At 38.4% G+C, this 13303-nt stretch overlaps 1 protein-coding gene across 1 annotated transcript in view; it reads right to left on the reverse strand.

The window, feature by feature from the left end:
- cdh2 (cadherin 2, type 1, N-cadherin (neuronal)) overlaps nucleotides 1–13303 on the reverse strand; it is a 46861-nt gene that overhangs the window by 10442 nt on the left and 23116 nt on the right. Inside the window, exons 3-11 of the mRNA XM_077220108.1 lie at nucleotides 9019–9227; nucleotides 6309–6449; nucleotides 5997–6152; nucleotides 3873–4017; nucleotides 3613–3785; nucleotides 1905–2042; nucleotides 1629–1814; nucleotides 865–1118; nucleotides 72–214 (exon numbers count right to left, since the gene is read on the reverse strand). Coding sequence (XP_077076223.1) covers nucleotides 72–214; nucleotides 865–1118; nucleotides 1629–1814; nucleotides 1905–2042; nucleotides 3613–3785; nucleotides 3873–4017; nucleotides 5997–6152; nucleotides 6309–6449; nucleotides 9019–9227 — 1545 coding nt within the window. The remainder of the gene's footprint in view (nucleotides 1–71; nucleotides 215–864; nucleotides 1119–1628; nucleotides 1815–1904; nucleotides 2043–3612; nucleotides 3786–3872; nucleotides 4018–5996; nucleotides 6153–6308; nucleotides 6450–9018; nucleotides 9228–13303) is intronic.

Raw genomic sequence — 13303 nt, forward strand, 5'->3', positions numbered from 1 at the left:
AAAATCAATAGAATCACTTGATCTCAAGTGTTTCTGCATATATACACATACACAAACACAGCTGCTCCTACCGTTGTCAGAGGCCATAAATGTGGCATTATAGAGATTGTTTTTAACATAGGGAGACTCTCGGTCCAAAACAGCAATTGTGGAAATTCGTCCATTGTTGGGGTCGATCTCCAGCCAGCTGGCAGGGTCAAACAATTTAGAGTACCTTAAAGACACAAACACACCAAACACAGATGGTTAACATTTACTTTTTCATACAAAAAACACTAAAATGGTGGAAAAAAATGACAAAACACAAAGGGTATATGTGGAGTAGCATACTTTCATTCTACTATTTACTATACTATATATCTTACTATTTCTGCACTGTATAGTATGTATTCTACATCATTCTACATTTGTCAAAATGAGAAGGATACAACCGAGCATACTGCGCTGGGCAATGTATCTCACAATGCAAAGCGTTTAACTTGACATTCCATTCCAGTGTGACCAGTGTTGTTATTGTTAACTAAAACTATTAAAACATTTTTCAGTAATTGAAATAAAGCTTAAAAAAAATCCTAGTCTTTTTCAAATTATTTTTTGACCATATTCATGACCATCCACTTTACATGACTATGACATATTCTGTTTGCTCCTGCACCTTTAAGACTTCTGTATGTAAATAACCTCTGACATGATTGACTGGGCGATAATTTCTGAGTGAATAATTTTTCCAGCTTAGTTTCAATAAATGTTCTGGCTGGACTAGCAAGAAAGCACTGCTTCGTTCTTCATAGTGTATTAAACTCTCCTATTTCAAAAAGTCCTTTCCAAACATGTGTGTGTAGATGCATGTGTGTGTTTTAATACCTAATACTCTGCTGCATATATCTGTCTGGATCATGAGCAGTAAAAGTCGTTAGCATCGACCACTGTGGAAGCCCCTCCTCCAGTTTGATCTGTTTGGGGTTTGGGTCAAAGTTTGGGCTTTCGTTCACGTCGATGACGCGTATGGACACGGTGGCTGTAGACTGGCGGGTGCGATGGATCCCGCTTGCCAGCGGCACCTCATTTTCAGCGACAACAGTCAGCCTGAATGATTGATTCATCTCAAAATCGATTGGCTGTACACAAGGACACACACACATACACACACACACAGAATCAAGTTAACGGAGCTGTTAGGGAAAATAATCAAAATTATACAATGAATGGATTGTGTTGCAATTAAATACACAGAGGAGAAATGCTTGAATAATAATTATGAATGACTCATTCTCAATTAAGAGACATATAAACCATTAACTCAGTTGAACAGCAGGTGGAAGCTGTTTCCATGGAGACCGTCTTTTACTCTTAATTTGAACCCGTGCCTTTAACACTCTAGCGAGATCTGTTTATACAACAGTTAGTTCTGGTCCACGGATCTGATTGGCTGGGCAAAGTGCTGAAACTTTTCAAATTTGTATCAATCCGCTTGTCCGTGTATGCAGTATGTGAGCGGTGCTGACTTCAAGTAGAGGGATGTTGTGTGATTTTCTCTCATGAGTGAGCAGAAAGTGTAAAACAGAATCGTTCACATAAGTTGACCATCTGTCAGTATGTTTATTCCTCAGTAAGTTTGTGAGTGTTACCTTGACAACGGTGACAAGGCCTTCATTGGTAACGGGGTCAGTGGGGATAGAAAAGCGTCCGGTTGGATCCCCAGATATGATCCGGTACACAGCATTCCATGAAGGAGTCCCTGGTTCATCTTTGTCAGTCACGGTGAGATTCGTCACTATCACATTCACGCGGTTCTCTGGGACCTCACCATGGAACTACAGAGACAGACAGAGAGAGATCGATTTTCAGCAAAGATGGCTTTTGCGAGACGCGTGTTCAAGTGTCTGTGTGTGTGTGCCACTCACAGTCTCTCGGGTAAACTCCGGAGCGTTGTCATTGACATCCAGCAGGCGTATGACAGCAGTGGCAGTGTTGGACAGACCATATGTGGGGTTTCCCTCCATATCGGTAGCCTGAATGATCAGGGTGTATTGAGGGACCTTCTGCTCGGCACAAAAAACAAAAACAAAAAACAAGAAAATTTGGGTTAAAAACAAAAGAAGGAAATGGTTTACAGCAGTGGCTCTCAACTGGATGTAGAATGTGGGAAGCGTTATGTTTGCAGGGCTGCCAACTGACTCGCGCAATTGACACTGTTCCCAGGCTCTCACACCACACATAAATTTTCTCACACGGCAAAAAATTGCGACGCAAAGAGTACACTGACAGAAAAGGTTAGTTTTGATTTGAAATAGTCTTAGCTTTCAAATTCTGTCAATTTTATTACGAAATTCAAACAATAAATATTGTTTTGGCACTCTTAAATGTGACGTGACAGATCACTAAGTTCAAGTGGACACGAACTGATCATCTCTTCCTCTTTACTACTAGTTAATAGTAAATAAAAATAAATGAACATTAAAAAGAATGTTAAAAGATACAGTATAACTTACCAAAATGTATCATGTCTCATGTAATCACTCAATCAGTGTTTAAACCACAGAAAGAGGTCTATAATACAGCTGGAGAACAATATGTCACGTAACGTTACATTTACCTCATGAAACCCATTTAATGACCATAGCATTTCAGTTAGGTAGAAAAATGAACTATAGAGAGGAGTATTTTGCTAAATATATGCACTATATTACATATTTATTTTATTTTTACACGTATCAGTACAATTATTCTAACGTTATTCTCATAAAAACCGCATTATATAAATTTGAGTGGTTATTTTTAATCTTTAATAATAATACCGGCTGACAGGGCTCCCTGTATGTTTACAGCATTAGTTGAGAGATTTGTTCCTTAAAAAAAATTAGCATATAGCTACTGTACTGATATTGATCTAAATCGAAATCTTAACTGTATGAATTGAAATTGTGAAATTTGTGTCAAGGACTAATAAAAACAGTAGCCTACCAGTCATTGTACCATGTAAACATTGTAACGTTGTCACTAAACATATTGAAATTATGTTTAGTTACCATGTTTTGAAAATAATATATATATTTTTAAAAACAGTTAAAAACAGTTTGTTTTTACAACACCCCCAATTCCAAAACCACCCCCCCCCCCCCCCCCCCCTCCATAATTCTCACTCTAAGCTAAACTCAAAAGTTGGCTGCCCTGTGTTTGCATTTTATTATTTAACCGAATTAGACCAGATAAGCAGCCCATTGTTTTTGGTTTCCAACCCACTAGTTGAAAACAATGTTGTTACTGTTAACTAAAACTATTAAAAATAGTTTTCAGTAATTGAAATTAAGCTAAAATAAAATTATATAAGCTATATTTGATGAAAAACAAACTTAAAAAAATGTTGCTTCAACAACCAACTGAAATAAAATAAGTTTAAACACTGGAATTACTAACTCAAACTGAAATAAAAAATATATTACAGCTAAAAAGAAATAGTTAAAAAAGACAAAAGCACACAATTACTTAAACTTGAATTAAAATTAAAATTAAAAATTAAAAAGATAATTTAAGACATGTAGAATACTGTATTAATAATACAACTGGTTGTAGTATATTTTTGACATTCCACTAGAACAAATTTCCTCGTACCTCACGGTCCAGGCCTGCAGCTACAGTGATGATTTTGCCGGTCTTGTTGTTGATAGTGAACATATTGGAGGAGGGGCTCTCCGGGGTCTGGGAGAGGATCTTGTATCTGAGCATCCCATTGGCTGTATTTGGGTCATCCTTATCCTGGGACGTCACCGTCATTACAAATGTACCTAGAACCGAGCAATAAAAGTCAGTTTTTACTTCATTGGTGAAGGCGTGCCATAAATTGTCTCAAAAGTGTGAATGCGTGTGTGTACCTGGTTTGGCGCCCTCATCCACGGTTCCGTTCCAGATCTGGTGTGTGAACTCAGGCCGGTTGTCGTTCATATCAATGACATTGATGATGATGTCAATGGGGTTCTCCATCTGGTTCCCATTAATGTCCACGGCATGAGCACGTAGCTGTGAACGCAAACACACATTTAAAGTCACAGTTTACATGAAAACTCTTCATAAAAACAAAATCTGGAACAATAAACATTCAAGTCTACATCTGAGCAGCTATGAAAACAAATACTTTCACTGTTATTTTCATATGAAATTACACTACAGTTCAAAAAATTGGGGATTGGTAAGATTTTTTTCTTCTTTTCTATGCTCACCAAGGCTGCATTTATTCGACAAAACTAGGTAAAAACAATACTATTGTGAAATATGATAATTACAATTTAAAAGGTGCTGTTTTCTATTTTAATATATTTTAAAATGTCATTCATTCCTGTGATGGCAAAGCTCATTTATCAGCATCATTACTCCAGTCTTTAGTGTCACATGATCCTTCAGAAATCACTCTAATTTTTTTTTTGTAACAGTACTGTTAACTTTGATCAATTGAATTACGTACTTGCTGAATAAAATCATTATTTTACCAAAATACAAATCTTACTAACTAACTAGCTATGCTATGGGATGCATTAAGAGAATTACTCTCAGAATCACGTTTGCACTCTTATGAGTTTTGAGAGCAACACTTAATCTCCACAGTATTTTTCAGTGTTTTTATGCCATTATAAGCCATTTTAATGCAACATTCAGAAGAAATTTACAGTACTCAATTCACACATTTTCTGCAGCCAACTGAGCAAAACTGTAACAGCAATGGCAGTACAGACACACTCTCAGTGTAAAAGAGGCTATTAACCGTCACACTCATTTACAGTGGTTATTGGGGTTAAGCAACTGCTGTAGCTGACTTGTTTGCAGTTTGCGTGCTAGAGCATTTTAAGTCTGCTGTATATATGCATGAGCTATCCGAAGGAAGCCTGATGCTCCACCTTTGGCACCATTAGGAAGCAAATCATTTCATATTCATGTAATCTCTGCATAATTTGAATCTGAATGTGGATTAGGTAGACACTGAAGGAGGTTAGCAGCCTCTCGGGTCCAGTAGTGAAGTGAAAGGGTATTGAAACCAGGCAGGAAAAGTTTGAAACTACTTCCAGGGGAGAGTGAGGATTGTTCTTACTTAGGAAAAGCCAGATTTAGGGAATGCCCCCCTACGAGCACAATGAATGAATGAGTGTGTGTGACTTAGTGTTAGGATAAGCTCCTCCAGAGTTTAATTTTGCCTGCTCTCCTCTTCACGGTACAGTGGATTAGAGGGAAGTCAAAGGTCACATTCTCAGACTGGCTGCCATGGTAACTATGACACATGCAATTTATTGGGAGTTTTAGAGGGCTTCTCTCTGTCCTGGATGGAATGCACAGATCTAAAGACCAAAGGCCTGATGTTTAAACATTGTGTATGCAAGAAAAGGCATTGAAAGGTGCACAGGCTAACCCACACACACACATTTGTTTTTATACAAATTAAACTTTACTTTGAAATTTTAATAATAAATCAACTCTTTTACTGGGCAATTTGGCGACTCCTGTGGCCAAATAATGAACTGAACAATTGTGCTTAATTCATATTTAAATGCTCATTATTATGGTTTAGTATTTCTCTGTAATGTAGAACAATGCTATAATATTTATTCTGAACCCTTAATCTGAAACCATATTCCGATGCCACTCCCCAACCCCAAGTATATTTTTAAGTACTTAAATTAATATCATAAATGTCGGACAAGTCGACTAATGGGTTAAATGAGTGACTACTAGTCAACAAGAAAATCCTTTAGTCGGTGGCAGCCCTACATATTTGTAAAGGAAATCTTGTGCAATCATTCATATGGTTTCAAAAATCTGAATAATTTTATTTGTTTGAATAATCTGTTTTTTAGGATGAAATGTACACAAAAGTCTGACATGACATCTCAGGGCATGGAGTCATAAACACACACACACACACACACACACACACACACACACACACACACACACACACACACACACACACACACACACACACACACACACACACACACACACACACTTACATGGAAGTTGGGGATGTGTTCTCTGTCCAGTGGTTTGGTGACGGACAGGATTCCTGAAATGGCGTCGATGATAAACAGGCCGGTGGGGTTTTGATCGGCTCCTGGTCCGGTCACGCTATAGCGCAGTGTGTTACTCTTGTCCTTATCTGACTGGATCTGAAACACACACGCAAATATTGCAGGATAAACATAAAATTGAATTCCATGCACGTGAATAGCAACTCAATGAATGAATCACCGTTTTTTATCATACTTTTTCGAATACACTTCACATGATAAACCAATGTTGTTTTTCTTTGTGTACACACTCACTTTTACAAGCTCTTCAGGGAATTGTTTTCTGGAGTTCTCAAGCACGTTGACAGGAGGAATGACCCAGTCTCTTTTCACGCGATTCACCGTGCCATCGCCCTTGACAACCACACTGTGCCGCGGAAACAGTATCACTGGCACCTGGCAAAGAAAAAAAAATGGCGAAAAGAACAACAGTTAGATTCAAAAACACCCACACGGTCAATGTACATTAGGTGATGCGCACGCACACACCCACACACACTGCAGCACTTGCAACACTTCTGCCCCGGCCCCGAATAATTACAGAATTAATTTTACCCTCTGTAATGGGGTCATAAATATCACTGCTGCTCCATCGTTAACTCCCAGAGCAGTAACACCCACATAGTGAATGTGAAAATGTGTGTCGAGCTTGCAGTATTGTTCCATTTCCTTTTTCATGAGCCTTGTTATTCAGAGCCAAAGGCAGCCAGAGATGTGCTTGACCAGACATTTGCCCTGCTCTTAGTATTATATAGAACAAAAACCCCTGAGTGCTCAGTTAAGAGTTCATTTCCAACTAACAACACAACACAACGACTGATTTCTTTATGCAAGTACAAAATCTCACAGTGTGTTAGCTTATAAAGCGACTCAATATTCCCCCTCAGTTTATATCAACTAAGCCTCCCTTTCTCTTGACCTATCTTCTCTCTCTTCCTCCCGGTGGTGAAATATTGCTGGTAATAACAGTGACATGGGGGCGGGCGGCAGTTCTGTGTTGAAGGAGGGAGATAGATTCTCTCGTTTTTCTCTCTCGCTACTATGACTCAGGTGATGAGCTAACTCATTACCCTTGTACCTCCTCACAGTCTCACAATCTCTCCAAATGAACAAACCGACAACATAAACATTGACAGTACTGATGGAAAAACATCTTTCACCTCAGTTCGTTCTCGTTTACTTTTCATATCTCCTATTTTCCCTCTCATTCCACATTAATCGCCTTTCTATCCCTATCTGTTATCTCTAGCTGTATAAACTAGGGCTGGGCTTTTGATTATATTTAATGAGAATCGAAATGTTTAAAGAAAGTAAAAACAATAAAAATGTACTTTAAAATAAGCAAGGCATGTTTTTCCAGTTTTTGTTTTAACTTAATCAACACAAGAATGATGGATAAAGTGTTCCCATTCTTTCTGGACAATGAATTTCTATGATTTATCCACGAATTAGCCATTTGTGAAGTTTGCACTTTATCATCTGTAGCTAAAATACTTGACCATAACTATAAATAATTATATTGTCACAGCCTTTTAAGATTTTATCAATTTCCATTTATTGTCATGTTTTTTAGAGCCCTGGAAAGCACACTTTTGATTTTTTTGGAATATTAAATTCCCTGATATTTCCATGTTTTTCAGGATCGTTGGAACTCTGAATATAATCATTTTCATTCAAATGCACCAATAAATAAATCTATAGTGATAAACAGCTATATTTATCTACATTACCTATTTAAAAGTTTGGGGTCAGTAAGATTGTTTTTTAAAGATATTAATACTTTTATTCAACAAGGATGCATTAAAGCACAACTGCTTTTAATGATAAGAATTTAATTTTAATTTGATGATAAGAAATTTAATTTCATTAATTTGATGATAAGAAATGTTTCTTGAGCATCAAATCAGCATATTAGAATGATTTCTGAAGGATCATGTGACACTGAAGACTGAAGTAATGATGCTGAAAATCCAGCTTTGATCACAGGAATAAATTACATTTAAAAAAACATTAAAATATAAAACAGTTGTTTTAAATTGTAATAATATTTCACAATATTACTGCTTATACTGTATTTTTGATCAAATAAATGCATCCTTGGAGAGCATAAAAAACATTACAAAAATTGTACTAACCCCAAAATTTTGAATGGTAATGTTGAGTTTTGAATCGAATTCATAAAAAAAAAAACACACGAATCAACCGTACCCATTCAAACACGGTTGTTGCTACTTAATTTAAATAAGAGTTGTAATTAAAACGTCTCACAAGATAAGGAGGGGAACTACTTGCAAAACTAGTCTAATGACACGTTCTTTAGAAAACCTAATGGCCAAATTAAAAGCTCATTAAAATCACCATATTTCCAGTGTTGCTTGGTTTTAACATCACCAGCAAACTCATGGGTAATATATTATGACTGCCCACCCTTCACCCTCTCCTCCTTTGCCTCCTCGACCAGCTCGGCCTTTATCCGCTCTCATCCCCTGCTGGCTCCTCTCGTCCTCCTTCCCCTTGGCGGCAGTGTGTGGGCATGTGTGAGTCAGTAATAAAGAGTAAATTCTCCTTGTCTCTGACCAGAAGGCAGGGCTATGAGACATATGGCTAGTGTTCCCAAGCTGAGGGTCCAGATCCACACTGTCTAATGTATCCTCCAGCCTTAATGTCTCTTTAGCATCGTTAAACATTAATTACAGCCCTACTATCAACGTGTTAGTGCTCTGCTAATTTTCTAATATAGTTTTATTAGTGCTTTGGCTTTGTCACAGAGGCCCTCGGATGAAGAGAGACATTTTTGTGAGCTCACATTCGCACAATGGCATTTTGATGGTGTAATTGCAGCGTGAGGCTAGTTTAGAAACACCATGCGCTGTTAGCGATCTGACACAGTTATAATTACTGTGATTTTTGCAGTCACGTAGTCGCCGTTCCTTGTGTTAACATGCGAGTGCGCCTTACTTCCTACCTGCTTAGGCTGGGTGAAGTTGACGTGTACCAGCCAATGCTCTTGAGACATCTCGTCCTTGGCCTTAATCTCCAAGCTCCGCCCCTTCCCGTCAGAGAGCTGCAGTGTTCGCGCTGCGAAAACCGTCCCGTCGGCCTCTATCCGGAAATCTGCGGGGTCTCCGCTCTCGAAGCGCAAGCCAGAACCTCTGCCACAGTCCACGAAATCCACTGCAGAAGAGATAGAGAGAGAGAGTGAACTGAGTGCAAGCCTGTTTTTGTTTTTAAACTGAAAACAGGATTTTTTTTTGTTGCAAAAACAAGCACACAGGAAATCACATTCCCACTCCTCCACAAGGGAATAATGGTTTTACTTGGTTTTAAAGTGAGGACAAGGAGAGTGAGAGATGGAAAGTGCGGACTGACACAGAGAGATAGAGAGAGAGAGAGAGAGAGAGAGAGAGAGAGAGAGAGAGAGAGAGAGAGAGAGAGAGAGAGAGAGAGAGAGAGAGAGAGAGAGAGAAAAGAAACAGAGAAGAGAGAGAGATATATTGAGAGAGAGAAAGAAACAGAGAAGAGAGAGAGAGAGAGAGAGAGAGAGAGAGAGAGAGAGAGAGAGAGAGAGAGAGAGAGAGAGAGAGATGGTCGGAAAGGAGAGCAGGTACAACTTCTGAAGCTCTTCTGCATTATTCATGCTGAGACATCCCCTGCAGGCCCCCAGGTGTGTTGAGGAGTGGAGGAACAGGAGGACGAGGAGACAAAGAGAGAGAGGGATGAGGGGAGGGAAAAAGAGAGAAAACTGAGAAAAAGCAGAGTTGAGAGATATCTGCGGCACAGCACTGGAGGGAATCGCAATAGAAGTACAGACATAAACAAATGAATGTGCTTTATTTATTATGCCGCAATTAGAGAACACAGACAGACAATTACACGCCCAGAACTGAGAGAGACACAGGGATGCTCTCCTATCAGGACGCATTTGTTTGCAAGAAGCCTCGTATTGACTGAGCTCATTTGTCTGACATTTTTCATCTTTCAAGCAGAACGCCAGATCTCATTATCCAGCGCAGGTGGACGGCACACGTGATTTCTCGCAAAACGCTACAGTGACACGGTATATAGCGCTAGTGGACGCACGATTACTGACAGTCATTCATTTTACTGTTCATTAGTCCTGTCAGGACATGAACAGTTCATAAAAACACATGTAAGCACATTAGGGATGGTATGATTTTGAAAATTTTGACCACCTCGATGCAAACATGTACAGACAGTTGAATATGCATAATCAATTTGCATATCATTATCTGCTATTCATTATATCACAGTACATTTTTAAAATTTACTTTAAAATTGGAGTTTTCAATTAAATTCTCCAAATATTATAGAACAAAACATGTTTCCTCAAATAGCAATTAACTTTCACAAATTTAGTCTGTAGTCCTTGCATGTTGTGTGCAAAAACACAGAACTTGACCAATGTAGTCCAATTCCTAAACAAATTACTTTTATGAACCAAATCTTTTTAGTGGATCAAAAACGTACAGTACGATAATTTTAGCCCGATTCCCCGAATCGGATCTTTTTCAACAAGAAAATTTATATAGGCTGAAATATGACAACTTATATAAATAATTTACACCAGTAGCAGAGATCATTTCTTTCGTATGTCAGCAAAATGGAGATCATCATGATCAAAAAACGACATCCAAATCTTCAACTATACAGTTGTGCCTTAACACACTGAACCACGATTTTCATGCAGGAAAAGTTCAGCTCATGTCACTTCCCGAACATTTCCTGTCCTTTCTCTACTATCACTGTCAATAAAAATGGTGCAAAAGCCAATTTTCCATCTCCATGGAAATTTCCATCCTTTCTCTCACAGAAAAACACACACCAGCGAGAACAGGCTACATTTCCTCATCACAGATGAATTTCTCTCTCACAGGTGGCTTTCTACCAATCTGCTCTCAGTGTGTGTGTGTGTGTGTGTGTGTGTGTTTGTGTGTTACCTTGTTTTTTGCAATTCTTTGCTCTCATGCATATGTGCAAGGAAAAAAGCAGATTTGCCGTATAGCAATTACGCACGTCCATAGGTAAATTACACCTTTCACTCTTGTTAATCACCATTTATTATGCGAGGACCTCTCAGAGTATTACAGTAGGCTAAAATAATCGCTCACTATTATTAGACATGGCAACCAATGAGACCTTATTCCTGATTATTAGATAAAGACCTGCTGAAGGGGGCGAGCAATTATTACGCTTATCAGATTGTTAATATTGGTAGTCCCGACGTCCTTGCGCATTACTTGTGTAAAGAGCCTCCTATGTTGTTTAATTTTTCAAAATTAAAAGACTCCTCTTCATGGCCCCTGGCACACTGGTAACCATCACGGAGTAATGCGTTTAATGTAATATCATTGCGATTGCCCTGGTGGCAAAAGATCTGCTGCTCAGCAGGTGCGATGTAGGTGCTTGTGGTGTGTGTGTGTGTGTGTGTGTCAGTCTATTTTGACGAAGTGCACCGAGTACGTTTTATTAGATGGCTGCACCAGTTTCGCCTGCAGCTGCATTTTCTTGTGCAGTTTTCATGAGGATGGGGGGAGGGTGTAGCGCTATACGTCTACCGCGCTGTCTCCTTCCATTACCGAACGCTGCTCTTCTAACGGATGAAACAGAGAAAACAGTGTCTTTGAGTCTTTCTTCTCGTCTGCAGTCTCTTTACGCATCCCTGCAAACTCGGCTTAATGCAGCGAGTAAAAGCCGCATTACTCATCACGTCTCGCGAGTAAACATGGTTACGGCAAAACAGTGGAAATTGATTTAATTATCAGGGTGATTTAATGTAAGACAGAGGCAATTGACTGAATTATTTTAAGCAAACTCTGAGGTAGCTTGTGTGTTTTCTCAATGCCCTCAACAAATGAGTGCATGTGTCGGTCTTCAAACCGCATATGATTAGGATAAATAGAACAGCTTAGATTTTATTCTACAAACCAGGTTCTCTAGTTACATTTTGTTTCATTATATTCTCGACCCAATGATATTAATCAACCTTGTCCATACCGAAGGGTCTGACATTTATGTCGGGTGTTATTTGTACGGTATTGATGATGTAGGATGTATGACATACAATATTCAATCCTTTAGCTACAAAATCAGGGGACAAATAAGTTTTTGATTTATCTGTAATAAACTGATACAATCTAAATAAGAGGCAATTAAAAAATACAATCCATTTTCTGTCACCTTGACCAATGAGATGGAAAACAATTTGTCAAAGTGCTAAATGCAAGCTGGAGATTTAGGAGGCTCGATATGCGCATGCATGCGTGTCTATGAATTTGCATATGTGTGTGAGAAGGTGAACAGACACCACAGACGTGTTTGAGAAGCAAGGCGAGCGTTGGTTGCTCTTCACTATGTCTCTTCAAAATCAGCAGAAGGGAAAAATTAGAATTTAAAGCAATTCTGCCATTATTTACTCACCAGTCATGTCGTTTCACACCTGTATGCTATTTTTTCTTCTGAAGCACAAAAGTAGAAATCTTTGAAGAACTGTGATGCAATTCTTGTCCAACACAGTGCACTGTAATCAGAGGCTGTCAAGCTACAAAAAGGATAACCCCCCCGCAATATGACTTGTGCTCTATATTCCAGCTCATCTTAAAATCCCCCATGTAGTCAATAACTGTATCTCTTAAAACGAATCTTTGATCACCAAAATGACATATAATCACATATAATCACAGTCACACTATATTCTACGATCACACGTTGACTTGATTGGTGACAAGGTATTTTGTAACGTCTATATTACGATTATCTTTGGTTCACTGCAGTTTTAAAGGGAAAATACTCGGCAATGGTGCTGACTTATGCATTTGTACCTGGTTTGTCTTAAAGCACATTAAAAACACCACATACACATATAAACAACATTAAAGCTTGATTTTCACCACAGATGGACTTTAAGGAATACAACAACTTTATGTAATGAATAGTTTGAAATTTAAGTCATTATTCAATAATTTCCTTAAAGCTCTCACCAACTTCCTGGACATGGCCAAAACACAACTTTCAGTGAATAACAACTATAATTTGACTTTAGAAAGATTTGGAATATTACACATGTAATTTGGACTACTTTTATTACTTTTTGTCCTTTCTATTGAGTTTACAGCTGAACTGCTGTAGTATGACAAGGAGTTACATAACAAGTGTCTATTTTGCGCTCCACCAAAAATAATATCCAAATACAGTTTTGAAATGACATAAGGATGAGTAAATAAAGACATAAT

Source organism: Siphateles boraxobius, unplaced genomic scaffold (assembly GCF_051911475.1).
Source record: "Siphateles boraxobius isolate OS27281-9 unplaced genomic scaffold, OSU_SipBor_1 8, whole genome shotgun sequence".
NCBI lineage: Eukaryota > Metazoa > Chordata > Actinopteri > Cypriniformes > Leuciscidae > Siphateles > Siphateles boraxobius.